Source organism: Ambystoma mexicanum, chromosome 3p (assembly GCF_040938575.1).
Source record: "Ambystoma mexicanum isolate Mex_15411 chromosome 3p, UKY_AmexF1_1, whole genome shotgun sequence".
Taxonomy (NCBI): domain Eukaryota; kingdom Metazoa; phylum Chordata; class Amphibia; order Caudata; family Ambystomatidae; genus Ambystoma; species Ambystoma mexicanum.
Window position 1 is genome coordinate 27,935,731 of NC_090925.1, and position 26,888 is coordinate 27,962,618.

Here is a 26,888-nt window from a genome sequence, read left to right on the forward strand (position 1 = left end):
TGCCCCAGCCCCCATCCGTTAGTTCAAAGCCTAGATGCAAAGAATCCGGAGATACCTCCAGAATGGCTTGCTTTACTAGAACAGAGTTCAGGTGCCCCAGCCCCCATCCGTTAGTTCAAAGCCTAGATGCAAAGAATCCGGAGATGCCTCCAGAATGGCTTGCTTTACTAGAACAGAGTTCAGGTGCCCCAGCCCCCATCCGTTAGTTCAAAGCCTAGATGCAAAGAATCTGGAGATATCTCCAGAATGGCTTGCTTTACTAGAACAGAGTTCAGGTGCCCCAGCCTCCATCTGTTAGTTCAAAGCCTAGATGCAAAGAATCCGGAGATACCTCCAGAATGGCTTGCTTTACTAGAACAGAGTTCAGGTGCAGCATCACCCAATCCATGTGCCTTTCAGTGACAAACGCTACGATCTTGATATCGTTTTGGTCAATGAAACGAAGCTTGGGCGAGCAATGTAATAAAATTAACTCATTCCTTCTGTTCAATATAAGACCATCGTTCTCCCTGATTATCCTCTCGATCATTATGCGTGGTTTGATCGATAGCTTGGACTTTCCCCATCACTATTGGGGCCTCCATTTGTCTTCTTGGGCAATTCTTCCTTTACAGGAAGTGCACAATATGGTTGCTTTTGCAGAAGAGCCCTTCTTTGCTCCAATGTGTAGACAGGGAGATCTTTGTTTTGTGCCGGTCCATGCTCAGTGCTTGTGTCAGTTTGGGTGGCATCGAAAAAGACGCCAGCTTCCTCCATCACCAGCACGTTGGCTGCCATTCCATCCACCACGAAGGTCCGCTCATTTATTTCTGCTTGTCCTTCTGGCGGATCCTCTGAGTAAGTGGATAAGTTCAACAATATTTTGGAGATTTTCATCTTCAGAGTGTGAGTCCTCAATGATTTCTGACATTAGACCGTAGTCCACCTTCTTCTTGGATGGAGGCAAAGACAAGCCCTGATCTCCTCGAACGGTATCAGTCAATGTTATCCTTCTGAGGAAGGCTCTCGAGCCGTTTGATTTCCCCTTCTTGGGGACAGGGAGATGCTTAGATTTTCTTTGCATAGGATATTTGATCACTTGTTTGGAGGCATTTTCTCAGGTGTTAGTGTTTTTAAAGACGGAGTATATTTTCTCTGAAGGAGGCAGGGGGGTCGCTCCGGCCACCGTAGGAACCGGTGGTAAGATTTCAATAGGATTTAACAACATCGCAGAACACTCCCCACTGAATTGAGAAAGAGTTGTGTTAACATGGGTGGCTATTTTTAGAGGCTGGGATGGCCCTGGACCCAGGTCCGACAAGGGTTCTGGGGGATGGTCACGGACCTCATCAGGCCTGGTCTTTGCCCTTTCTTCTCTCTGTGTCTTCGACGGCACATTGGTTCCTTGGCTATTAATCACCTGATGTTGGTTGGGTAAACCCCCATCTCCCAACCCACAAGCTCCTCTGTTGCTTCTTGTCCATTTCAATAAGTCCAGGATGCCTGTCATTATCGTAGTCTTCTCCCAATCCTCCCCTCAAGCCAAATCAAAAAGCCTAGACTGCGATTGAGCGGAGAGTTCAGCTTCCTTATCCAATCTTGAGTGAACTGATATTGCGAAGGATTCCAGGGAGGAGAGTTTTGCGTGCGTTCCTCACCAGGAGCGGAGCTTGATCTTTCAGAGACTCATTTAATGTTTCATAGTGTTTCAAAAAGGGTTAATGGTGATGTTCAATGACGCCATCACCAAACTCTGCAGATGGACACGATCAATCCCCCCCTGTTGCACAGGTACTGAGACGGTGTCCACTCTTACTCTGCCCAGAGAGGAAGTGTCACTTGAGTCTGAAGATGGAGTCGAGGAGATATTTGTGTCCTCATTTGGACTATAAGAAGGGGTCAAGAAGGTATTAGATGTCGAGGTCTCCTGTATGTGCGTAGAAGAAAACCCAGGCCCTGCTTCCTTATTCATCTCCTGCACCTCAGTGATTAAAGCGGACTGGACAGGCATCACCGATGGGGCCACCCGGTGGTCTTCTGATCATAGAGTCCTCCTAATACAAGAGTTTGTCCTCAGATCCAAGAGCGCCAGCGTGCCCCAGTATTTTGGTGTGGAGGAACCCGAACCCACAAGGTCGACCAACCTAAGTTGTGACTGGCCCTCATTACGACCCTGGCGGAAAGTGACTGACCGGACCGCCACAGCGTAAATAGCGTTTCCGCCATTGCACGATGGAGCAAAGTGCGGCCCATTCCGACCCATCGGGCACGAGCACCACGCCATGGCGGAAGTGCAAAGTCCGCGATGGCGGAAATGACCCCAAAACGGCCCACACCGCCGCCGTACGGCGCCCTAGGTGCAATACCGCCACCCATCATAGCGGACACCGCAGTGAGCGCCAACCGGAAAGTACGGTGACCGTAAATATACGGAAACGGAAGTAAAAACATGGGCCCGGAACGGGAAACAACACCCCGTACACCTATAAAACCACAAAATACACACAACCACTAAAAACACCACCCTGAGACACATCCCAACCCGTCATCCACCCTAGTGAAACCAAGAAAAATGGGAAAAGTAGCGAAGAAAGCGTGCGACCGCAAACGGCAGGTCCACTTCTCCCGTGAGGAACTCACCGTGCTAACAGAGACCCTCCAGGAGAATGCCGCCGCCGTCTTCTCCACGCAAATGACCAGGACGGCACTTGCGAACAAGAAGGCCATATGGGCCCTGGTGGCACAGCGGGTAAGTGCGGTGGGGACCGCACCCCGCAACCCACAGCAATGCAGGAAGCGGTGGGACGACCTGCGGATACGCTTCCGTAGCATACTTTCTGCCAACCGCAACATTGCCACAGCCACCGGGGGAGGATCGGAATCACCCATCAAGTTGACCCCCTGGGAAGAAATCTGTGCCTCCACCATTGGAATGGAGAGCATAGAGGGAGTCGGAGGGATGGAGAAAGGAGTGCAGACATCCGGAGAATCAGGTAGGTGGCCCAAATAAAACCATGCCAAATCCACAATGTCCAATCATGTGACTCACATGTGTCCACATAGCGCAACAGCAACACATGGCCAGGAGAACGTCCACACACATTGGCCTGATAGCGCACTTTAAAACTCACAATAAATACATAAATAAGTAAAAACCCCAAAAACACCCACTACACGTGCAGCAGGCACACCCTAACTGCAGGCTGCCAAACAACTGCACCCTCACTCCACACACAAATGAAGGCACCTCCAAGGCCCCGACCCAAATCACCCTCAGGTACCACCCCAATGCATGTGATACATTGCCATTCCAATTCCCACAGACCCATTAATAACGCTCGCCCTCCTTTACTCCACCACAGGGTCCGATCCAAACGACGACCTCCAGGACACCCCTACCAGCACACCTGCAAAGAGGGCCAAGACCGACGGCCAAAGACCCTCCACCTCAGCTGCACGCATCAAGACACGGCAGCAGCACATATCAAGTGGCAGCACACAGGAGGGAACATCAACAGGCACCCCAGCAGCCAGCATGCCCACAACAGCACCACCACAGGTCCCCCCAATGGATGCCACAGAAGGTACTGCCTCTGGTGGCAGCAGCACCATAGGTGACACCCCATTAATGGCAGCATGCTCCGACACAGAAGACGGGGATGTCGAAGTCAGATCCATCCATGACCTGTCCCAATCCCCCTGTCTGTTCCATCCCGTACACCATGAGGATACCACGCAGGGGCACCCACAAGACGACGACTGGCCATCCCCCACAAGCCCTGTGGCAGGGCAACATGAGGCGAACAGCCCCTCTGTGACACCACCGCAAATGGCCATGGCCCAGCAGAGGCAACAGTCCCTCGACCAGTTAATCGTGCAACAGCAGCAACTGGCCACGCTCCTCAAGGACCATGCCGATGGATGTGGGGGCACTAAGGCAGACATAGAAACATCAACTGAGACACTTAGGGCACAAATGGAGAGTAGCACCGAGAGCCTGAGAGTCCAAATGGAGAGAAGCATCGAGAGCCTGAGGGGGGAACTGCATGCGACGTCCAAAGACGTATGTGCCGAACTTGCCGCAGTGCGCCGTGTGCTCACTGAGCTCTCACAAACCCTTAGGGACATGCATGGACGTGAGCAGGCAGAGACATCATCCGTTGCAAGTTCCGTCCAGGGCAGCCCCCAACGTAGATCTGGGAGGAACCTGCGCTCCACAGGCAGGGGTGCCCCTGATACCCGCAGAGGGGGCTTGCAATAGCGACTGCCCACTGACAATGAGCATCTTTGGACACTGGTGTTCGGGGGGAGGTAGGAGGGTGGAGGGGGGGTGTTGGGCTCACTTGGGTGGCGGGTCGATAGGGTGTTCAACATGATATCACATATGCCATAAACAATGCACGATCAAACAATGAGATGTGTGGACAATGATCTTTGTGTACTAGGCCATCATAGGCGTACAGTCCATATTGTGCATGTACCAGACACACACAGTGCCACGAGTCCCGTGTCCATGTATCAGCCACCAGGCGTGAGTGCTAGAAGCATGCATCTATGAGATGCTGACGAATTTCACGGCCCTCCTGTGCCTCGCAGACTCCTTGAGGTGCTGCCACATCCCCACCCTCATCATGACCATCTTCAGGTGCTTGCAGTTCTGCGTCAGGGGGCATGGGCACATTTCTACGTACGCACATGTTGTGGAGCATGACACATGCCATCACCATCTTTGCAACCTTCTCATGGCGGTACAGGAGTGCCCCGCCAGACCTGCTGAGGCACCGGAAACGGGTCTTCAGTAGGCCGAATGCCTGTTCAATGACTACACGGGTACGTGAGTGGGCATGGTTGTAGTCCTCCTCATGCTGGTCCCGTGGGTTCCGGACTGGTGTGAGGAGCCATCTCTTCAGTGGATATCCGGCATCACCTGTATGTGGACGATAAACGAATTATGTGGAATGCCATTGCTACGTACGCACCCCCCCCCTTCCTGCCAGGTCATTGCCGCATCACATACCCCACATCATCATGCATGAAATGAGACTCACCGAGTAGCCAGGATCTGTTCCCTGCGTGTCGCTCCATGTAGCGTGGTATTGTAGAGTTCCTCAAGACCATAGAATCATGTGTTGATCCAGGGAATCGGGCACAACAATGTGTAATGATCCTGTTGGAGTCACACAGCATTTGTACATTCAGAGAATGAAAATGTTTTCGGTTGCGGTACTGGGCCTCCATGGCATGTGGGACGACCAATTCCACATGGGTGCAGTCGATGGCACCAATGCAACCCGGTATGCCGGCAAGTGCATGGAATCCCACTTTTGTGTTGGTTATTTCCTGCTCCGAGCGTGGTAGAGAGATGTAGTCGTCTGCGTGCTGCAGGAGGGCATCGAGCACTTGCAATAGTGTCCGTGAGAACAGTGGCTGAGAAATGCCATGCAACTGTCCGACTGTGTGCTGGTAGGTGCCTGTGGCCAGGAAGTGGAGTACAGACACCACCTTCAGTAGGGGTGGGATGGCGGTTGGGCTATCTATCATGCTGACAAGGTCAGCCTGTGTCATGTCCACAATGGCGGCTATGGTGTCCCGGTCCAAACGGTAGAGGGTGTGGATCTGCTCATCAGTGAGGTTGAACGGATGTGCTCGGAGGCGTGGGATTGCGGGCTGCCTGCGTGGTGGTAGTGGCTGTGCTGGCAGCCCTTGCTGGCCCTGCCTTGCCCTCCTCCTCCTCCTGCGTCTCCTCCGTGCGGCCGGTTGTAGTTGGTGTTCGTCTTCTTCTTGGAGTTGGAGTACTTGCAGTGCTATCAGGTCCCCCAGGGCCAACATCGCGAGTCCTGCCGGTAGCATTTCGGAGTGGGTGTGGTTGTGGGAGGAGACTGGGTGTGCAATTTATGTGTTTTCAGGCTGTATGGCCTCCACCTGTGGTGATTCATTCCACCTGTGCAAGCTGCTCTCCCCTTTGGGCGAGCACGTCCCGCACACAACGCTGCAATTCGAGGAATGGCATCTTGCTATTACAATCATGTATTAGTACCCGATGGCCGTGTAACATTGGTTGATATGTTCATTCGGCTATGGTCCCATTGTTTCACATGCATTCTTTGCAGTCGCGAACAGACTTGTGAAGGGTCAGTGGAACGTAGTACTCGAGTAACGGTGGACCCTCATGCAACACTGTACCGAGCTTCACCGACGGGCGGGGCCTCCCATTTGTGAGTGAAGGCAGTTGCCATTTTCACACACAGCCGCACTAGATGGATTAATTTGTGATTTCAAGCGGCCACAGATGCCTTTTCGACGTGATGTTGCAAATGAGGAATTCGAAGGGCGGCGCTTTCGGTCTTCAGCTAGCGGCGAGGAGATGCCCACAGGTCTGACTGCAAATATGACGTTCTATTGTTCAGTGTCCTTGGGACAGGGGCCATGGCGAGGATGCAATGATTGATATGAATAGTTTGGGATGCGCAATAGCGAAGTGGATGATGAGGCCGGACGTTCCCAAATACATGTTACTTCACAACACTGGAATTACGGGCTGGGGCACAGTGGATTTTGCAGGCTGCATAACGCACAGACTCAATGGAATTCTCACATGTTATGTGAGTATGGAAACAGGCGTTATCATTACGGGATGAGGGAATGATGAATGGATGCATGGACAGATGATTTGATACGGTGTTTGCCATGTACAGGGCTTCTTGGAATCTGTCCGCCTCCCCTGCGCTATGTGATGCAGGGCTGCCATAGTGGGACCATCGTCTATCTGGCCTTGTTGAGCCCTCCCTGTCTCGACGCGCCTTCAGACACTTGTGTCCATGCACGTTACCAATCCCATCTGATGGATTCTGTTTTCACAGACGCATGCACAGGTACACTCGTTTGTGATGGTGTTTTCACCTCGATATGGATAGTTATGAGTCGCAAGTGGTTTTGGGGTGGTGATGATCCTTTGGAGTGGGCTAGCATGCATATGGCTGTGGATCTAGTGTGATCATTGAAGTGAGTTGTTCGAATGTAGTTCTGATGGCCATTCTATTCTTTTTCTTTTCTTTTGGTTGACAGGTATCTCCTCCCCTTTTGCCACTGCCATCTGTATGCCACTCCTGCAGATGGGTTTTACTCCCGACACCTGCTGCTTCGTGTTAATCAGTGGAGCAGCATTACGATCTTATGGGACGATCGCCAATGGGCCACATGCCCTTACGCAGTACTAGTGGCTCGGAGCAACATTTCGGCCTTTCAGCTGGACTAGTGCCTCCCTATTGGGACGGCCCTGCGGTTCTAGGCGCTTCCATGTTGCCTTTTCGTACGAGAATGTAGCCCCTGTGTACCATGAAGGAACAGGGCGTCACACAAGAAGTAGCTGGTCATTTATTGCGGATGCAGCCCACAATGGTAAAATGTGTTTTGGAGTTCATGGCCTAATGGCTGTATGGGCTTGGTGAATTTGTTGTGCATTAAATTTCTATTCTGATATGGGCCGTGTAGCGTTCTTCTTTGCAAGTGATGTGGCATATTCCTATTTGGGGAGCAATGTATTGTGAGGAGATCTGCATTGGGTTCCAGCTTCGGAGTATAGTTGCGTGGTACTGTGCTGGGCGCGTTTGCCTACGAAGCCCAGTGAGGTCAGGGGTGAGGGCTGCCAATATGACTGTTTGAATGATGTCATGCTCAGGGGCGGGGGATTAGGTTTTGTGTAACAGATGCCGGTCAGCCAGGTGGATTGGTGGAATGATGTGATTATCGGAATATTGCTGGTCACAGGTGCCTGTGTTTGCGTGCATTTCTTGGTGGGAGACTGAGGTCATGTCCATTGGTATAGCTTCTGTATTCGTGCCATCTGTGCCCTGCAGCTCCCATTGGCCCCTCTTGTGATTCTTTTGTTCGTTGGCATGCATGGGTGACTTGTACATTTCACTGGTTGCATTGTGACTTCGTTGCACCTATGGGGAGTTGTACTATGTGGCCAGGGAGCGGTGTACAAGCACTCAGTGGGGCCGTTTACGGTTGATTCGCGATGCCGTACTTCTCACCATGGCGGAATGGTACTTTCCGCCGTGCTTGATGGCGTTAGGTACATGTCCGCTAGGGTCGGAATTTGCGTACCCTTGCGCCATGGTGCTAATTACGGTTTGGCATGGCGCGCGCGCGCGTACTTGGTGCAGTTAGCATTGGCGTTCACTACGGTGTCGCTAATGGCATCGTACTTTACGGTGACGGGTCATAATCGCACCGAGCGCTATTCGATGGCGGTATTGCATTTCCGCCATCGTTTTTCGATTTCCGCCAGGGTCGTAATGAGGGCCACTGTCTAGTAAAACTCAAGTCTGAAATGTCCACGGCTAGTCTAGCTGCCAAGGCTGCATGTTGACGCTCCAGGTTCATAGCAGCAGAAAGCTGAGAACCCTGCGAATTGGAATTTAGGTTAATCGCTGAAGACGACAAACCAGCCTAGTCAGGTGAGTCTGGGCGGTTAAACCCACCTCTAAATGTTCAGCATCTTCTTCGAAGATCCAGTCATCGGTGTGCTCCTCTGTCACTCGTGGTTCCACGTCGAGAGGCTTGGGCCCAGTAACCGCGGGCAGAGACTCAGGGAACATGTCCATACTCACAGAGGACAAAGCAGAGTGAAATAGTGGGGGTGTATCCTCCGAAACAGAAGGGAGAAGAGGCATTAGAAGCAGAAGTGTCAAATTAGGCGGGATGAGCGAGGACTCTTGGCTCATCACGCATTGAGGCCTCTTTTCATCCCTCAAGTAGAAAAAGGTCCCCCGTTGTACCAGATTCAGACCCCAATTTGCAACGTGAGGTGGAAAGCGGTGAGGTTGAAAAGTCCTGCTGTAGGGATTTTGCAAGGGGACTGTATACAATGTTCTGCTCATTTTCCTAAGATTTCAAAGAGGCTCCCCTCGGAGTGAAAATTGGGGCCAATGCCACTAAGTGGAGTAGAAGGAGAGGGAAAAGCCTCCTCTTGCAGTTTGCCGATGCGCCTGGTCCACGGGCCATTTTCCAACATGTTGATGGAATTTACACAGTCCAAAGATTCCGTGTCTAGGGGAGTATAAGGGCTGAGGTCATGGAATACTGCACCACAGAAACTCACAATCAAAGTACACAGTTCACAATTTCAGGGGCTCACCTTCAATATCCTTTCGCCCTTTCCACCCGCACAGAAGGCTGCAAGGCTGCTTAATCTTGCCACTGGACCAAGTGGAGGGGTTGAGAGGGCAGCTTCTGAGGAGCGACAGCCACAATCCCAATCCACATAGATACAGTGAGGGTCCTCCAGTGCAGATGCCTCGCAGCCGAAGACTGCCAAAGACTCAGCAGGACTCTGCAGCGCTCCACTTGGAGCCAGAGTCTTTATGGTGACAAGCTCCTCCTCCACGTTCACACGTCCAAGAAATGAACACAAAGAGCAGACACTGCTCATTTCAAAGACTCTGCAGGACTCTGAGGGAGTCTATATTGATAGCCTTCTATAAAAAGGGGAGGCAGCTGACCCATCCACCTACAGGATGCTTGCCAGGCTGGACTGTTGTGCCAACATCATTGCAACCCTATTGCTGAAACATCTTAATGCCTGGGCCGAATCTACAGGACGTTTGCATAGATGCCAATCTGGCTTCCGCAAGGCTCACAGCACTTGCATAACAATTGTGTCACGCAATACTTACTTGCTGATTCCATTGCCCGTAACCAAAGGATCTATGTGTGCTTTATAGACTTCTCGAAAGCCTTTGATACAGTTTCCAGAGTGAAGCTTTGGCATAAGCTATCCCAGTGGGGGCTTGATCCGGTCCTACTGCATTTTATTAAGTCTTTGCGCAGTAATACTGTGGTATCCATACGACTGTCTCAGGAGGGCACCCTATCGACGAAAACTAAAACTAATATTGGCCTAAAACGGGGAAGCGCCCCTGTTGTATAATCTCTATACGTCCGATCTGAATACCCATTTGATGGGACCGAATTGGTCGTGATTTAATACCCTGTTTAATGTATGCCGATGATACAAACCTTATGGATCGTACAGCAATCGGATTACGACGTGCCATTAATGTACTGGGTGCTGATATAAGTGTGAACAATCTGATTATAAACACATCTAAAACCAAAATCCTGATACTGGGCAGAAATAAAAAGCGCTCGGAATAATTTGTCTGGACCTCAAATGGCACTGAGTTGGATATAGTAGATTGTTTCACCTATCTTGGATTTTCCATTTGTTCCGTTCCAACTCGTGAACGCTTTGGTCGGCTTATGTCGGCACGTGAATTCAAGAAGTGGCTCCTGAAAAAATGCTTTGTGGCAGGATCCAGAGGTAACAAGATAGAGGGTCTGATTTAGAGACATCAGCCGAGCATTAGCCCCGCTCTGACATATGGCCTCGAGCTACTATCGGAGCCCCATGTGGGTTGGTTGGATAGATTTGAGGGGAACCTATTAAGATCTATATTAAAGGTATCGAATGCTACGCCAGTTGAGGCCTTGCGAGTCGAATTGGGCATCTGTTCCCTCCATGCTCATTGGCTGCTCAAGAGAAGTACGTTTTATTGCGCTCTTAGGTTGAGTCCTCTAGATGGAAATGAGCTTGTGGACCAGGTGGCGACAAGATGAACGACATAACCTGTAAACGTCTTCCTTAGTTTGTTATCATATTTAGCCCATGTTCACTGTGAGACTATCTCAGCTCTCGAACACCCCAGATTATTTAAATCTGCTTAAGAAGAAGACCTGGGAGTGGGGTGGAGCCGATTCCATTCGGGGAGTGGGGATGAGCCACGCTCTGATCTCCTTAAGCCATGCAGGGAGAGGATGAGAGATTGTGGTATCTATCTCCGTTTGAACATATTACGCACATATGATTACACAGGGGAGTTGGTGTGGTGCCCGATATGAAGAAAGACTCTGCCGCCTGTGCTGTGCCCACATCACCTGACACAAAGCAGTGTGTTGGAATTGCAGTATAATGAGGCCTATTCTGCTTTTGTGACAGAATCTGATGGTACATACACTAACCAGGGTTGGAGCACATTATACAGAGCAAACTCATTGGTTGTAACTGGTGCAGGGTACTGTGTCTGGCAGGAGGCTGTGAGGCTATTGATGGAAAGGGATCCTGTCTGACAGCACCATACATTGCATGAAGTAAGGAAGGGCAATATGAACATGTATTTAGTATTTTATTGATTGGAAAGGCATGTTGGGCCAGAAGTTGAGTAATGGATCTTCCAGAAGAACTGGAAATATTAATAATACTTTGAGTTTATGATTGTAGTGCATAACTGTCTATTTTCTATTAAAGCTGTGTTTAATGTTTATTTATAACCAAATACACAATAAAAAAAGAAGAAATTGTAACATCAAATCCCAAGTATTCAATGACTGATGAAATGACGTTTATGAGTCGTGCAAAGCATGTCGGACATCATGGAAACACACAAGACCCAGGTGTGGCCGCACGATTGTGGACGTTGTGTGATTTCACTCTACTTTAAGGGTCGTGCATCTGACATATCACTGTAATGAAATGACTTGCAGCTCATGTTTCCACAGGGGTGCACCGAGGAACTGGGGCAGGGTCCTCCTTTCGGAGAACCGCTCCCAGTAGTGTACACAGGATCCTTTAAGAGCTGTCCTCTTGTTCCCTTCCAGGGTTCCGACCGTGTGAAACCAGGGCCTGCCGCACTCTCACCGACAACCTCCTGAGCTCTCGGGACCCGTCCATTGACCCTTGTGAGGACTTCTTCGGCCACGTCTGCGGAAACTGGGGCTCAAATGACACCCTGTACCTCGAAACAGGATCCGTCAACACGTTTGACTTACTCTGGGAGGAAAACCAGCTCATGTTAAAGGCTCTCTTAGGTAATGTATTCAGTAAACTCCTATTCGTACAGAGCATGAACACTGCATCCATCATAAGATGCGCCATCCTCTGTGCGCACCACCTTCAAATAAATGTTCTAAACCTTTTGTATTATGCGGGTGTAGAGCTTGTGCCCTCATGCCTGCTCCAGATTGTGTTTGTATTACCAACAACCTTTGAGCGCCATGTAAGCCCGCGAGTGATGCTCGGGAGGATGTGCCTCACTGGTCGTTATTAGACGATATTGCCCAGGGTGCCGGCACTGGTGTCACTGGAAGCTGAATCCTCTGTAGGCAACTGATGATGGATTACACTGGACCAACGGGCAGGTCCGGTCTCTACGGTTATGGGGCTCATTACGAGTTCCCCAGGCTGGGAAAAATGCCAGTAATTCCGCCACCAGCATTTTTTCAGGACAGGGGGAACACAAGTATGCCAGTGGGTGACCAGATCTACCGGCCGGCCTGACATGCTGGTAGATCTGGGCCCTACCGCCAAATAAATGCCAGAATCACTGCCACCGGTACTACCAGTGCTGGTAATTCCAGCAATCCCATCCCATGGGGTCCATGGAATGGGAATTTACCGGCATCTCCGCCTCCCGCAATATCCTGGTAATACCAGGAATCAGGCGGTGGAGACGGTAGGGGCAGATTCCTGATATCCCTCCGGAATTACCAGTGGGATACCAGGAAGCTTGCAATGAGCCCCATGTCTTCCCAGCTTGTTGCTTACAAAGGAACTGGGGGATTCCTGATCCGTTTTTGGAAATCTAACTCTTCCCGGAAGAACATGGCTTTCACGGCTTTCAGACCTTTCCTAAACCTCTGATAGATTGTTTGGTGCCTGAGTAGAGATTCCAGGTTTTAGGTTTTCACGAATAGGTTTATTAGTGTGTCTTCACCATGTTTTACTTTCTCACGTTCTGTCACTGGATCAAGGTGGGACAGCTAGAACTGTGTTATTTTGCCAAGGTTTGGCTGGCACCACTTTCACAGGACTGCTTGACACTTTGTCCCCGAAGGTCTTGTAAGTGTATACTGTGCCTGCCATGCGATCATGGTAGGCATCCTCAACTAAATTCCATGGCAGAGTGCAAATGTCCAAGGCAAAAGGCAGCATACAAACGTGCATGGTAGGCAGCATTTAATTCTAATTGTAAATGCTGCCTGACATGCAAGCATGTTAGGCAGCGTTTATTCATTTGCATGGTGAAGTGCAAACGTGCAGGCTAAAAGGCATTATACACACACGCATGGTAAGCAGCATTTGATTCTAATTGTAAATGTTGCCTGCCATGCGAGCAAGGTATGCAGCGTTTACTCATTTGCTTGGTGAAGTGCAAATGTGCAGGACAAAAGGCAGCATACACACACACATGGTAGGCAGCATTTAATTCTAATTGTAAATGCTGCCTGACATGCAAGCATGTTAGGCAGCGTTTATTCATTTGCATGGTGAAGTGCAAACGTGCAGGCTAGAAGGCATTATACACACACGCATGGTAAGCAGCATTTGATTCTAAGTGTAAATGTTGCCTGCCATGCGAGCAAGGTATGCAGCGTTTACTCATTTGCTTGGTGAAGTGCAAATGTGCAGGACAAAAGGCAGCATACACACACACATGGTAGGCAGCATTTAATTCTAATTGTTAATGCTGCCTGCTATGCGAGCATGGTAGTCAGCGTTTTACTCATTTGCACGACGGAGTGAAAATGTGCAGGGCAAACGCATGTTCACCGCATTTTGCCCTGCACATTTTCACTCTGCCGTCGGAACATAAATTCGGCTCTGTGGACCTGGCAACGTCCGAGTCAAACGTACCAGGTCCCCGCCGTCAAATTACTATACTCAGTAAAATGAGCTCCACAAAGTTCTACCTGGAGGCAAGGGAGGGCTCTCAGTGCTGTTAATATGTTATCAAAGTACAGATCTGTTTCTAGGGCAGTCCTGCATTGACCGCCTGATGTAGTGTGGTTTGGGAAAGATCTTTACGCTGACAAGATTCATTCAATGGTTGCATTGGAGAAGCAGCAGAGTGCTCAGGAGTATGCTAATTTTTTATGTTGGCTATTAGGTAGCGCTTAGGAGACACATTGAAGCTCAAACTATTGCATTGGAGTATATCTAGGAGGGAGAGACACACAGCTTGTGGGGATTGTTGGGTTATTTACCCACCCATTGACTACCCAGGACCATTCCTTCCCACCCGCTATCTGGTTCTTCTCATCCAAACCACATCCTCCTGGGACCTTTTAGAACTAGCTCTATCAAGCAGTAATCTCAAACCTTGACATGCAGTATTATTTGTAAGCTGTCTGCTGAGAGTTGATGGCTTAATTTTAGGTGTAACTGCGTCACTGGTGTAATAAAAAATGTCTTTACCAAGTGTACATGCAACCACTCGATTTAGATCTGTGCCTGGCATCGAAGTCCTGTTAAAGACAAGCATTGACAAAGCCAACAGTTTTAAATGTATTAGGTAGGCATTCGCCAGGCACTGCCTTCGCATGCCCAGGTGATCACACCAATTCACAGCTCTTGCCACTGTATAGCCAGGAAGTACCAATACTGAAGTGCCTGGAAAATGCCTATCCCAAGCCGAAGGCAGAATGGATGCTTACTCCATCTGAAGGGTAGAACAACCTGTCCTATGGTACCAGTCCAGGACACTGCCTCGCCTGGGACATCATAGGTCAAAAGTGCAAGGGAAGGGCTGCTCTGCTGATGACGTGAAGCTTGCGTCAGGTAGTAAATGAAATAGAACGATACTAAAGACAAAGGAAGCTGGGCAGGGTAACATAGAATATCAGCAAAGGGATTATTTTAATTTAGTGGGCCTCATTACAAGTTTGGAGATAGCCATGACGTTCTTAGCGGCATGTCTACCTCCAAACTCGGGTCCAGGTCCCTCAAAAGGGGGCTTACCGGGCCATTCCGACCTTGGGGGGCCCGGTAAATCCCTTTCGCGGGACCCGGACCCGGTACATCCCCATTCCCATTTGAGCCACCATAGGGCTCAATGGGAATGGGGAGGATGCTAACAGGTCCGTTAATGACAGGCCGTTGGTAGCATCCTGGACTGCTAGCGGGTCCTGCTCTGTACGTCTGGTCTGGCCAGGCGTCCAGAGCGGGACCCACTGCAGACCTCGTAATTTGGCGGCCCGGAATGAACAGTGCCGGTCCCTTACCGGCACTGGTCATTCTGCGGCCACCACATTCCTAATGAGGCCCAGTGTCCAGCATAGTTCCCATGAAAGCAGAGCAAGAAGGCGATGCATATAGCATCTTCTGATAAAGAGCAACGTTCAACACGGAGGCTCCTGGAGAACGACAGCACCAAACCTCTATAATAGGGAGAAAAGTTATCTCGGCAGGCACTGGAAGGTCATCAGGAACAACTGCACGGATACTCGCACTTACCCACCAATATGATGGCACCTCTGCAGCATAAAACATTAGAATGCGGCTATCCCCCATGTTTAATTTCAGCCTAGCTGCACACCACAACGATCTTTAGAACGCAGCAATCCCCCACGAAGACATGTGGCCTGGCTGCCCACATAACCTCATATACAAGCACCACCTGCGCTAGAATGCAGCCACCTCCAAGGCGATTGGACCTAGCTGCACATATTCTTCTGATCTCACACAACCGCCACACCACTCCTAGCATTAGAATGCAGATACCCACCACAAAGTCCGGTCTAGCCGCACACATATAGGGTGCTCCCAAGCACTACCTACCACCCTGCTTTCTCCACTGACCTGGACTACGGTCCCCGAGGGCGCTCAATCCACAGAGCGTTGAGATCACACAAATGGTGAGAGGCGCTTTACAAATGCTCAATAACATAACATCATTCCTGTTTATCAAGATGGCTGGCGAGGTCCACCCATGCGCCGTCCGCTTTTCGGGAGTGCTCATGGTTAGACGTTTTGTTATAGTGAAGGGGATCCAAATTCATCTCCATCTAAAATCCTGGCCCAACAAAGCATCTTTCTTCCTAACAGTCACTCAGTCTTGGAGACCCCATTGGTGGGCCTCTGGAGGTGCTTATGGACCGTGCCATGACACTGCACTCAAGCAGAGACCCAGCGTAGCATTGTTATACAGCATTCAACACCAAAGTGTGGATGGAGTGGTAGTTTGGCATCTACCAAGTTGGGTTGAGTGCATGGGACGGATGCAACTGGACAGTCCAATACCTGTAGAAAGGACTTAGCCGGGAACAGGATTGAGGCCTGGGGTTAGATAGGGCGGGGCATGCAAAGCACATATTGCAGGAAAAGGTAGTTACGGGTGCGAGAATAACACAAGAACGTATCAATCCTGGTGAGAGCTTAAATCAAGGAATGAAGCAAATAAGAGCAAAACTAGAAAAAAGGAGAATGAGAGTAAAGAGCAGTGACAAGGATAGAGATTTCAGTAAGGAGCAGCGGTATGGAGTCACTACCATGCAGCTTGCTTCACACCACACAACCCCCCCCACTCAAGGCCGCGGTGTTGAGCAATGCAGGTGTGCAGGAGACGCTGCCCGATTACACGTAGCACGCTTTTCTACGTCCACACATCCATACCTATAAGTGGCACGGACCCTCTGCGGGAAAGCCCTCGCAGGACAAGGCTGCAGTGTTGAGTGATGCAAAGATGCAGGTGTTGAGCGACGCAGGTGTTAAGTGACGTGGGTGTTGAGTGGCACAGGTGTTGAGCGGTGCAGGTGTTTGGGGCGATGAGGTTGTAGTGTTGAAAGTGGGTGCGGACGACCTCACCCTGCTCTCTGCGGCCACCAGGTAAGAAGCTGCAGGGAGAATCAGCTTGTTCACTCCATGCAACCCCTACAACTTGGTGCCCATTCTCTTCCTTCACACGTGTTGTTTTCCTCCTGTGTCCTGACCTCCTGCTCCCCCTCCCCTTTAACCCCCTGCTCCTTGCACTCCCTCGCATCCTAGACCTTGTGCGTTACCTCAAATCCTGAGCTGCATGCATTCAACTCGCAATCCTCGATTGCGTGAGCTCCCTTGCATCCTAGGCTGCGTGTGTTCCCTCGCATCCTGAGCTGTGCGTATTCCATCGCACTCCTCGATTGCATGCGCTCCTCGCACCCTAAGTCACGTGTGTCCCCTCGCATCCTGTGCTGCGCGTATTCCACTTACAATCCTTGATTACGTGCACTCCTCGCGCTCTAGGCCGTGTGCCTTCCCTCGCACCCTGAGACGCACGTATTCCACTCGCAATCCTCGATTGCATGTGCCCCCTCATGCCCCATGCTGCGTGCATTCTCTCGCATTTCAGGCTCTTGGCACCCTCACATCCTGGGCCGCTTGCGTTCCTTCACATTCCTAGACTGTGTGAGCTCACTCGCACCTTGGCTGCGTGCACCCCGCGCAACTCTAGTAGGCAGGTCTCGCTCCACACAGCCGCGCATCCCCTGCATTCCCCACGGGCTCCCTCCTTCCCCTTCATAGCCCCCTTCCCCTTTTCTAGCCACTTACCCTGACCTATTGATTACTGTTCTGAGGTTTTGTTCTACATGGTTGTTGGTTACTGCATTGCCTGCATCCCTGCTCAATGGTTCTGTTCCTTTCCTTGCATTTCTTGTTATCCATGGTTCTTTCTTCACAGATTATAGTGCCTGCATCCCTGCTGTTTCTTCCTTATTCTAGGTTCCCTAAGTGATGGTATGGTTCTTTCATTCTGTTTCTCTTTGGTAGCTTGCTTGCTTGCTTACATTGTACTGCCTGCATCCCTTCTGCTTCCATTGTTACTTCTAGGTTACGTTGGCAACTGACTTGTCTATATACTGCATTTGTCTTCTGTCATTGTTTTGTCCTCTGTGCACCCCCAATCATCTGTGTCCCCTTTCCTCCCTAGCGTTCCCCCACCACTCTCCACTCTCCCTTCCCCACCACTGTTCCCTCTGTACCCTCTATGGTGCTCTCTGTCTCTCCTTTCTTCTCTTACTGCTTTTCTATCGACTATCCTATCCTTCTCACTAAGTCTGGCAGGAAGAAGCGCAAAAGGCATATTCTGGTCTCCAACCCAGGCCTTCATATCGCTGATACCTACATCAGTGCTTCCTCCAGACAGACCCTTACAGATGTCCACTTTGTTGTTCCTTCTCCAGGCCTATTGACCCCCAAAACGGTCTCTATTCTCTCTCCTTTTCCCTCTTTAACCATTAATGGTGCCACCCGTTGGGAGGCTCTCCTGGCCTCTTCCACTCCTCCGAGACCATCATTAATATCTACCTAAATGGCACTATCCTGGTCCAAGGCCCTCAGGTCAACCTCCTCTTTTTTGATAGATAACTCCCGTGCCTTATCAACTTCCTTTCTTCTCCTGCTGTCCCCTCTCTTCCCCTCTGCCTCCTCTGCCTCCTCCATCCTCGGCCACCTCTACGGCTGTTAGTGCTGCTTCTAAGGTCACCCTGTAGCCTCTTTCCTCCCTCACCCCTTTGGCACCCGCCTCCTCTTCCTTGGCTACCTTGCCCTCTCCTCCCTACTCCTCTGCCAATCCTCTAGCACCTCTAACACTTCCGCAGGGCGTACCTCTGACCTTTACCCCTCCACAGAAGTCTTTCAAAGGGGGCAACCTGCTCCACATTGCTACTCTCAACTCTCGCTCAGTGGTCAGACACTCCTCTGACATCTGACATCTCCTCGAAGAACTTGACCTAGATGTACTCGGTCTGACCGAGACGTGGTTCACGACCAGCTCTGTCACAAGCTTTGACACTCTCTTTTGACTACAAGATCCTCTCAGTGCCCAGACCCAACCATCCTGGTGGGGCTGTAGCCTTGATCACCCATCGAGAGTCATAGGTGCCGACAACTTCCATTCTGTTTGTCCCAAGCCACCATGCGTTTGCACATTTGCTAGTACGTGGCGAGGGTTGAAGACCATAACCTTGGTCTTGGAGACATTGATGGTCAAGCCGTTATACCTGGAGTACTGTTCCAAACAATTGAGCTGATTTTTTAGGCCCTGTGGCGTGCAGTCAAGCAACACCAGGTCATCAGCATGGCCTAGCCACTGCTGAATCCCAATCTAGGCAGGCAGGTGGCCGGTATCGTTATATGTTCAGTGAGGTCCGCAAGATATAAATAAAATATAGTAGCTGCAAGAATGCACCCCTGCTAACGGTCAATGTACCTGGGCATTGATTCTGTGACCTTGCCGTTCATAGTAGCCCTGACTTTAACTTTGGTGTTAGTGTGGAGCGATGTAATCATATTAAGTCGGCCACGTGTTATGCCCCATTTAAGCAACTTCTGACACACTAAGTCCCGCCTTACGGTATCAAAGGCAGAGCAAAATTCCACATTCACTGCATACATAGTGTGTTGTAAGTTTTGCCAGGAATATTCTACTAAGGATACCAACGCCTACAAGTTAGCGTAGGCCCCGTCCCGTTATGGGACCCTGCTTGATTATACAGTATGATGTTGGCAACTGCGGCCCAACAATTCAATTCCGCCAAGAGCACACACACAAAGATTTACGAAGGGACATCCAGAAGGTGTAATGGTGCTTTCGACCCAAGTACAAGGAAGGGGTCCGCCAAGGCTGATGTTCGTAAAGAGAACATGCAAAACCTGTGCCCACCATTGTGGATTGCTTTTTTGCTAAATATCACTAAGGCTATCCGGCCCGGGAGCATGAGGGTTTTTTTTTAGGATCCATTTATATCCACAAGCTTATGCGCATCACAAGATAGCACCACCTAACCGTAGTGTCAGACTTGCCACAGTCGGGAATATCTAATCACCCAATGGCGTGCTCAATGTATTTTTCCCAATTAGAGCAGGAAACTGCCCCAATTAGGGATTGTGTGGTCGGGCAGGGCTTAATTTCCAAAACACCCTGTCCGTCATTACTTCTACATGACCAATATTAGGGCGCCCCAATGTGCATGGTTTTTCCGTGGGCGTTGGCCACGCAGCAACTATTGATACAGTCATTTTCTGGCCCTCGTGGCCCTGGCTAAGGCATGCCCATCACAGTGGCTATTAGCGATGATCCGCAGCTCGTCCCTCAGCAGTGATATGCCTTCGCAAATCTCATAAACCCAAGAATGTGAGTGACCACCAAATGCACTCAGGATAGGACTGATCCTGTGTCGGTTCCTCTCTATACGCAAAGTGTCAGTAATGCTCTTGACACCTTCCATATAGCTTATTATGGCTTTGTGAAGTCAATCAAAAGAGCCAGCCAGTGGTTGGCAATTGGTAGACCCCTTACTTCTAGACACCCATAGTCTTCAGGGGCACTGTTACTCAGCAATCTTCAGCTGGCGTCGTTGAAATATTTAAGAGTATCAGAAGGGAAAAGCAGGTTGGCTTTATGGATGTTATCACGACTCCAACTGATCGTATTAAGTGAAGTAGTCTCGCAGGAGGTGAAGGGCGATTAACTTCTTTATTTTCAAAGTATAATGACACATTCTTGTGTAAAGCCCCACACACACGACACATCCAATACCCTACTCCTCCTTAACTATCTCCCAAAAGAACCCTCTCCCAACCTTCCACATTCCATCTTCAATATTCCTATGAACAAGGGCATTGGACTATAGCATTAAGCCCTAAGCCCTTTGTCAATCTCCAACAGACCAATCTTGTTGTATGTGTGCCTCAGATTACGGATGCCGGGGAGAGCGATCAGGGGAAAGTGATCGCTCTTCTCTCGAGGCACGACGGGAAGGTCAGTATCGGGGGAGAAAAGACTATAGGTAACAAATATGTAATCAATGGGGAAGCACTATTACCAGTGACTATCATATAATTTTCCGGTTAGTCCCACTCACATCACCCGTTAAACATGCAGAGTCCATCAGAGCCAAACAGTTTCATCCATGACAATCCTCGAGAGTCATGCACAATTTATTTCAAAACAGGAATAGGGAGTCCCTCATATGTAGCTAGTTTAGCCGATGTCCTAGAATTAAAATCACGTAAGACGATGTAGTGGTCAGCAGCCTGATTCTCAAGCAGATGTCCAATCTTCGTATGCAAAGGAACATTAGGCTTAACACCTGGGGGGGGTCATCGGTGACGATAAGCAACAGAATATCCGGGCGTCCATTGAAGGAGGTCCAAGATAAGAGGCAAGCAGGAAGAAATCCATCAGCCGGACCCACCTCAGAGAGACTATATAGACTATCCATGGTAATGTGTAGACCTCCTCTAGGACGCCCATTATCGCCTCAGTGGCCACCCATTGACTGGTCTGTCTGCAATCAATTTCAATGGCTTTGGTAACTCAGGTTTCCTGAAGAGCTACTATGTCAAACGCATCAATACCAGATATGAACCCAGTGGAACCAAATTGCTGTGTGTTACCACGGGAAATCCAGGAAAGCACCTTGATTGTCTCGGCTATGGATGGATCTGTTAGTTGGAGAGGAGGAAAGAAGAGAGCCATTGCCAGCTACTCACCTCTGATTCCTTGCCAAACCTGTGCCTGGATCAACTTCAACAGATCGAGTGCCGCTTCTAGGGTCCGTGATCGTGATGGGATCATCTCCTGAAGGGAACAGTCTAGAATGTGTCCCTCGCCAAGCAGGCTGTGTGTTAGTGTTGCCATTGTGCGAGATGTATCTTCTATCGATGGGAGCAGCAGAGTGTTGCCCTGTGTTGTGTGCGCCATTCACCCTCCTAACTTGCTCAATTGTGCAGTCGGAACCTAGATGAACACAATCTGCAGAACAACCACAAACAAAATCTATTGCAGAATCAGAAGTCATATAGACCCTGGACGTAGCAAGGTTAGAAGTTTCCAATAGCTCTACGACCTCTATATCGGAAGACATGAGGGAACGCAAATGAATTATTTGGTGTAACAGCTGTAAAATGAAAGAGCGATTAAGATGCAAATTCCCATCTGAGCAAAAGAGACTCTGTACATGCAGAACTCTCCTACACTAATGGTTTCTGTCATAAGTCCTTCATTGCTCAATTTAGGCTCAGAGCTTGACAGGTGTTTCCTAGACACATCCGTAGGGTCGCGGCCAGGCCAGGTGCCTTCGGCTAGAACTTGATTCCATGACTGAGTGGAACTCCGGCAGCAGGATTTATGTAACTCTTCGCAAAGCTTCGCCAACAATGTTAGTGAATAGTCAAGCGCAAACAATTCTGGGCGAGGAACGCTAATGTAGTCATCTGTGGAGCTGATGGAGGAGTTGGAGATGCTGATGTTTCTATCCCCAGCGTCCTCGTCCACTCCACTTGGCCGTCAAGGCCTCAATATCTGTATCAGTCAGGCTTGGACTGTCCCGACCATATGGAACCCTGTAGCCTCGAGTATTTCCACCTGCTGACATAATTGCAACACACTATGCGTGCTTCGGGTGCTCTTTTGTTGTATATGGAGGGAGCGGGGGTGGCGGGAATGGTTCGCAGTCACCTGCATGGCTCCCAGAAACCATTTTGCAAAGACTGACTGCCATAGCTCCTCTCTCTCACCTTACCCTCATCTCTCCCTTCACTCCCCAACTGCGCAACAGCACAACTCACCTACTCACTTGATTTTGCCTCAATTCGCCATCCCCCCCATCTATGTGATCTCCATCCAGGGAGAGGGACGAAAGGCAAAGTGCTGCTCACAAAGGCCTCTACCTCTGTCGCAGCCTCTGCTGAATACGACTCCTCAGGACGGATGACAGGAGTACGGCGGCCCTCTCTGGGCTCCGCAAGCCTCTGCAGATTGAAGTGAGCTCAATGGAGCTCGACGGAGCCTCCACTCCTCTGCGATTGCTACCCTCAGCACGTCTTCCATTCCAGGCTAGAAGAGAGGACCTAACAGCGTCAAGCCGCACCACTCACAGAATCACGCAAGGCATGGCTAGGTACACACCTAATCCTCTCCCACCTAACCTGATTCTGAGTTACCTGCCCGCCCTCTTTTGTCCCCTGGTTGCTTGTGGACCCATTGCTGCCATATTGTCTACCTTCCCCCTCCTCCTTTGTCAGAATCCTGCCCCCTTGTATTGATCCCTTACAATCTTCTCCCCTCGCCCGAGTACTTCCCCCTGTGACTTGTAAAGTGTTCCGTTGCATCCTGAAGCTAGGACTGCGCTCAATAAACACCCTTCTATTGCTACTACTAATTGGTGATTTATAACTCACTTAAAACCCAGAACTTTCTAAGCAAAGACCCCGGGATCGAACCTGTGTTGCTCAGCATCCTCTTGCTTCCAAGACGAGCGAATTGCCCCTGAGCTATCTTCCTGAGAATAAGATAAGAAATGAAACTCCACTACATGCCAGGCCACCAACAGATAGTACTATCTACTTGTCTGTTTCGGCCCAAACTATCTATTCAACCGACCATCATCTTTCATCTTTTTTATTTTTTCCTTCTCGAGCTTTGGCTAAATTGCCGGATCCTGACAGTCCTATCTACCTCCGTTGGGATCTTCGTACTTTAAATTCTTCCCTTTTTGCTTCCTCTTGTTTCTCTAGTCCCTCCCACCCATTCTTTATTGGCTGCTTTATCTGCTGATGAAGCGGCCGTGCTTCTCTCTTCTTCGCTCTCCTCTTCTCTTGACTCTCTTTATCCAACTTCACTCTCGTCGTCTTGGAAGCCTCCTCAGCCAGGACTCACTGCTTACCTACGCTCTATGCGCCGTGCCCGCCCCGTCGTGATTCAGATCTTTCTTCCTATTATGCACTATACGATGAGACTCTTCTCACAGCCAAGCGTTTTCACTATTCTGATCTTTGATGTCCTCATTCTGCTCATCCGCTGCGTTTGTCCCAGTCACTGTTGCGTCTTCTTTCTCCTCCTCTGCCCGATTGCTCTCTTAATTCAACTTTAACTGCCTCGGATTTTGCTTCTTATTATTCTTCCAAAGTAACCACTCTTCAAGCTGCTATTGTTCATCCTCTTGTTCCTTAGTTTCTCCTCCTATTTCAACGATTTCATCATTTGTACCTATCAATAACTCTGATACTTGTCTATTTTAGCTCGTGCTCATCCTACTGCTTCTCCATCAAATCCAATTCCTTCTTCACTTATATCAAAAGTCTATTCTTCGCTGATTTCTTATCTCACTGCCCTTTTTAATATCTCTTTTCTTGCATCCACTTTTCCTTCTTCTTTTAAGTGTTCTCCAATTCTTCCTGTTCTGAAAACACCTTTTCTAGACTCTTCCTTACCAGCACATTTTCGTCCTGTTTCGCTCCTTCCTTTCCTTTCTAAGTTTACTGAACGTCTCGTTTATTCTCAGTTCTCTGTTTGTGTTACAGAAAATGCTTTCCTTCCTCGTTTCCAGTCAGGTTTCCATCCTCTTCATTCTACAAAAAACGGCTCTTCTTTCTGCTCGCTATTCTGAACATTCTTCTCATCTGATTCTACTTGATCTGTCGGCTTCTTTCGACATGGTGGATCACACTTTACTTTCGGCTTCTCTTTCCTCATTCAGTTCTTCTGACTCTGTCTTGTCTTGGTTTCATTCTTATCCATCTAATCCCAGTTACTCGGTAAAGTGGGCTGGGATCTCTTGTTAGACTTTACCTCTTTCTCACCAAGAGACCTTTTCTCTTGTCTCTCTATGTTTCGCCCTTCGTGGCTATCATCTCATCCTTTGGTATCTCTCACCACTTCTATGCAGAAGATACCCAACCTTTTCTGTCTTTTTTCCTTTTTACGTCTTCTATTCATGACCATCCTGCTTCCTGTATGGCAGCCATCAAAATGTGGAAGTCTGATCATTTTCTTGTTTTTAATTTTTCTAAAACTGAAGTTTGTTTTCCCTGCTAATACTTTTGTTTCCCTTTCTCCCCCTTTGTTTTTCTCTTTTCCTCCGTTGTTTCTTCCTGTTGGCGATTCTTCTCGGAATCTTGGTCTTTATCTTGACTCGGACTTAACGTTCTCAAATCATATCTTGATTATATCTCATTCGTGTCACTATCACCTTTTTAATATTCAGAAAGCTCAACCTTTTCTTACGTTTGGTGCTACCAAACTCTACATTTCGTCTTTGATCTTTTTTTTCACGTTTACTTTGTTGCTCCACTCTGCTCTGTGGCTTCCCTGTCTATCGTTTGGTTCCACTGAAATAAATCTGTTTTCAATGCTTCTGTTCGTCTTCTATACTCACTTTCACCTCGAGACTCTATTTCTTCATCACTTTCTTCTCTTTATCTTTTCATTTACATTTCAAAATGTATTTTCTCTTTATTGTATTTAAAGCACTTTACAGACTTGCATCCTCTTATCTTTCATGTCTTGCATCGTTTCACTTTCCCTCGCGTGTCTTACGGTCTCAAGCTCAATTCGCTTTAGCAGTTGCTCGACCTCCTTATGCCCAGTCACGGTTCCCCTCTTTTTCATTACTTGCTCCTTAGCATTGTAACTCTCTCCCACTTCCTCTCAGTTTCCTTGTTTCCTACTCTGCATTTCATACTTCTCTTAAAATTTGCCTACTCCAATCCTAAATTGAGAATGTAATATTTTGCTCTTTTGTATATTGTGCTGTAAGTGTTTTCGTTCAGCGCTTTGGTGTAAGGCGCAATAGAAATGAGAAATACAATACACATACTAACAGTGCACAGGAGCATTTTATAACGTTCTCATGATGCCAATAAAACAATATATAACAACATTCCTAATGTACAACTCACACACACACACACACACACATGCACACACTAATTCAAACTCTTGCACACATACAAACAACACACAAGTTCCAAACATGCACGCAATCAATTTTATTGAATCCAACGTACCCTTCCATGCAGAAATCCGTCTTCTCTCGGGTCCAGGGCTGCAGGATTCAGGAAGCCTGGCACAGGCGTGGCCTGCTGCTGGAAGGAACAGCACACATGTGGGCCATGCTCGGAACAGAACCTGGTTGTCTAGTAAACAGTGAGTGCTTAGGAAACAACGATACCAGAAATAGCCTGAAAGGCATGGTTTATGTCCCCAAAGTGCCAAATATAGACTATTCCAGCGACCCAGTTTTCTTAGTGGAGATGTGCCCTTTGGAAGGAAACAGTAAACCGAACTGTGCTGTATCCTTTTCTAAACCTGAAAGCGCACAACCTTCAGAGTAATAACTTGGCAAGTTATCTTTACCAACTTTCAAAAGCCATACTAAAACCAAACCCCTTTCCATTAAACTAACAGATAACAGCAAACACCGACACAGCAAAGTCTCCAGGTCCTCGTTTTCCAAGGCCAGGTTTTCACCGGCTTGTGGCAGGGCAAACAGTGGGAACTTCCTCCTAGGGCCACTGGGCTGCCATACCGCAGAGCTGAGAAAGAGCTAAATACCCTTTCCCCTTGAGAACCCTGAACAGGGGGGCCCTCCCTGCTCCTTACCCCACTGCTGCCCCCAGGGATGTGACGCTTATTGGGCACATAGAGAGGCGAGCCGTGGGGGCCTGTCTTCCAGATGAAGCAAGCCACTGCTGCTTGTAGGACCGCCTTCAGAAGGGGACAGAGTGGGGTTGTTAGTCAACCGGTCCCAAACTGAATTCCCAGAAGTCAAGGTCAAGGCCTCAGACGAGGGTCTACATATTATTTAATTGATTGATTTTACATTTGTAAAGCGCTCTAAACCTGAAGGCATCAAGGCGCTAGCTGCATTATGAGTAACAGAGAGTGAGACATCATTAAACAACAGATACAGTGGGGGTAGGTGTATGGTGGAAAGAGCCAGTGGGGAGGTAGTCGGTGGCTGATATTTAGGGAATTTCTTAAGCGAAGGGCCATGTTTTTAAAACTTTGCTGAAGGGCCAGTAAGACTGCTCGGATCTCAGGGCTGGTAGGATATACGGTGTCATCGCACAAAGCAAGTGCAGCAGAAAGTGCTGACGTGTGTCACTATCGACCGGTTCCTTGGCTACCCTCGAAAGATACTGTATGACTCTGGCATCTTTATTTTTTTTTTTATTTATTTATTTCTACCGCGCCATAGCCCGCAGGCGTCGTTTACGTCTTATAACAGGACACACACGTGTTTCAGATTCCCGCCAGAAGACATCTTTTCCTCTCATTTTACACTTTCAATGCAAGGTTACTAAT

At 49.0% G+C, this 26,888-nt stretch overlaps 1 protein-coding gene across 5 annotated transcripts in view; it reads left to right on the forward strand.

Annotated features, from left to right (window-relative positions):
• The window catches only part of LOC138580092 (kell blood group glycoprotein-like), a 537,793-nt gene that overhangs the window by 255,318 nt on the left and 255,587 nt on the right, over positions 1–26,888 (forward strand). For all 5 annotated transcript variants that reach the window (XM_069650368.1, XM_069650367.1, XM_069650369.1 and 2 more), the window contains exon 3: positions 11,641–11,850. In XM_069650368.1, the coding sequence (XP_069506469.1) occupies positions 11,641–11,850 (210 nt within the window). The remainder of the gene's footprint in view (positions 1–11,640; positions 11,851–26,888) is intronic.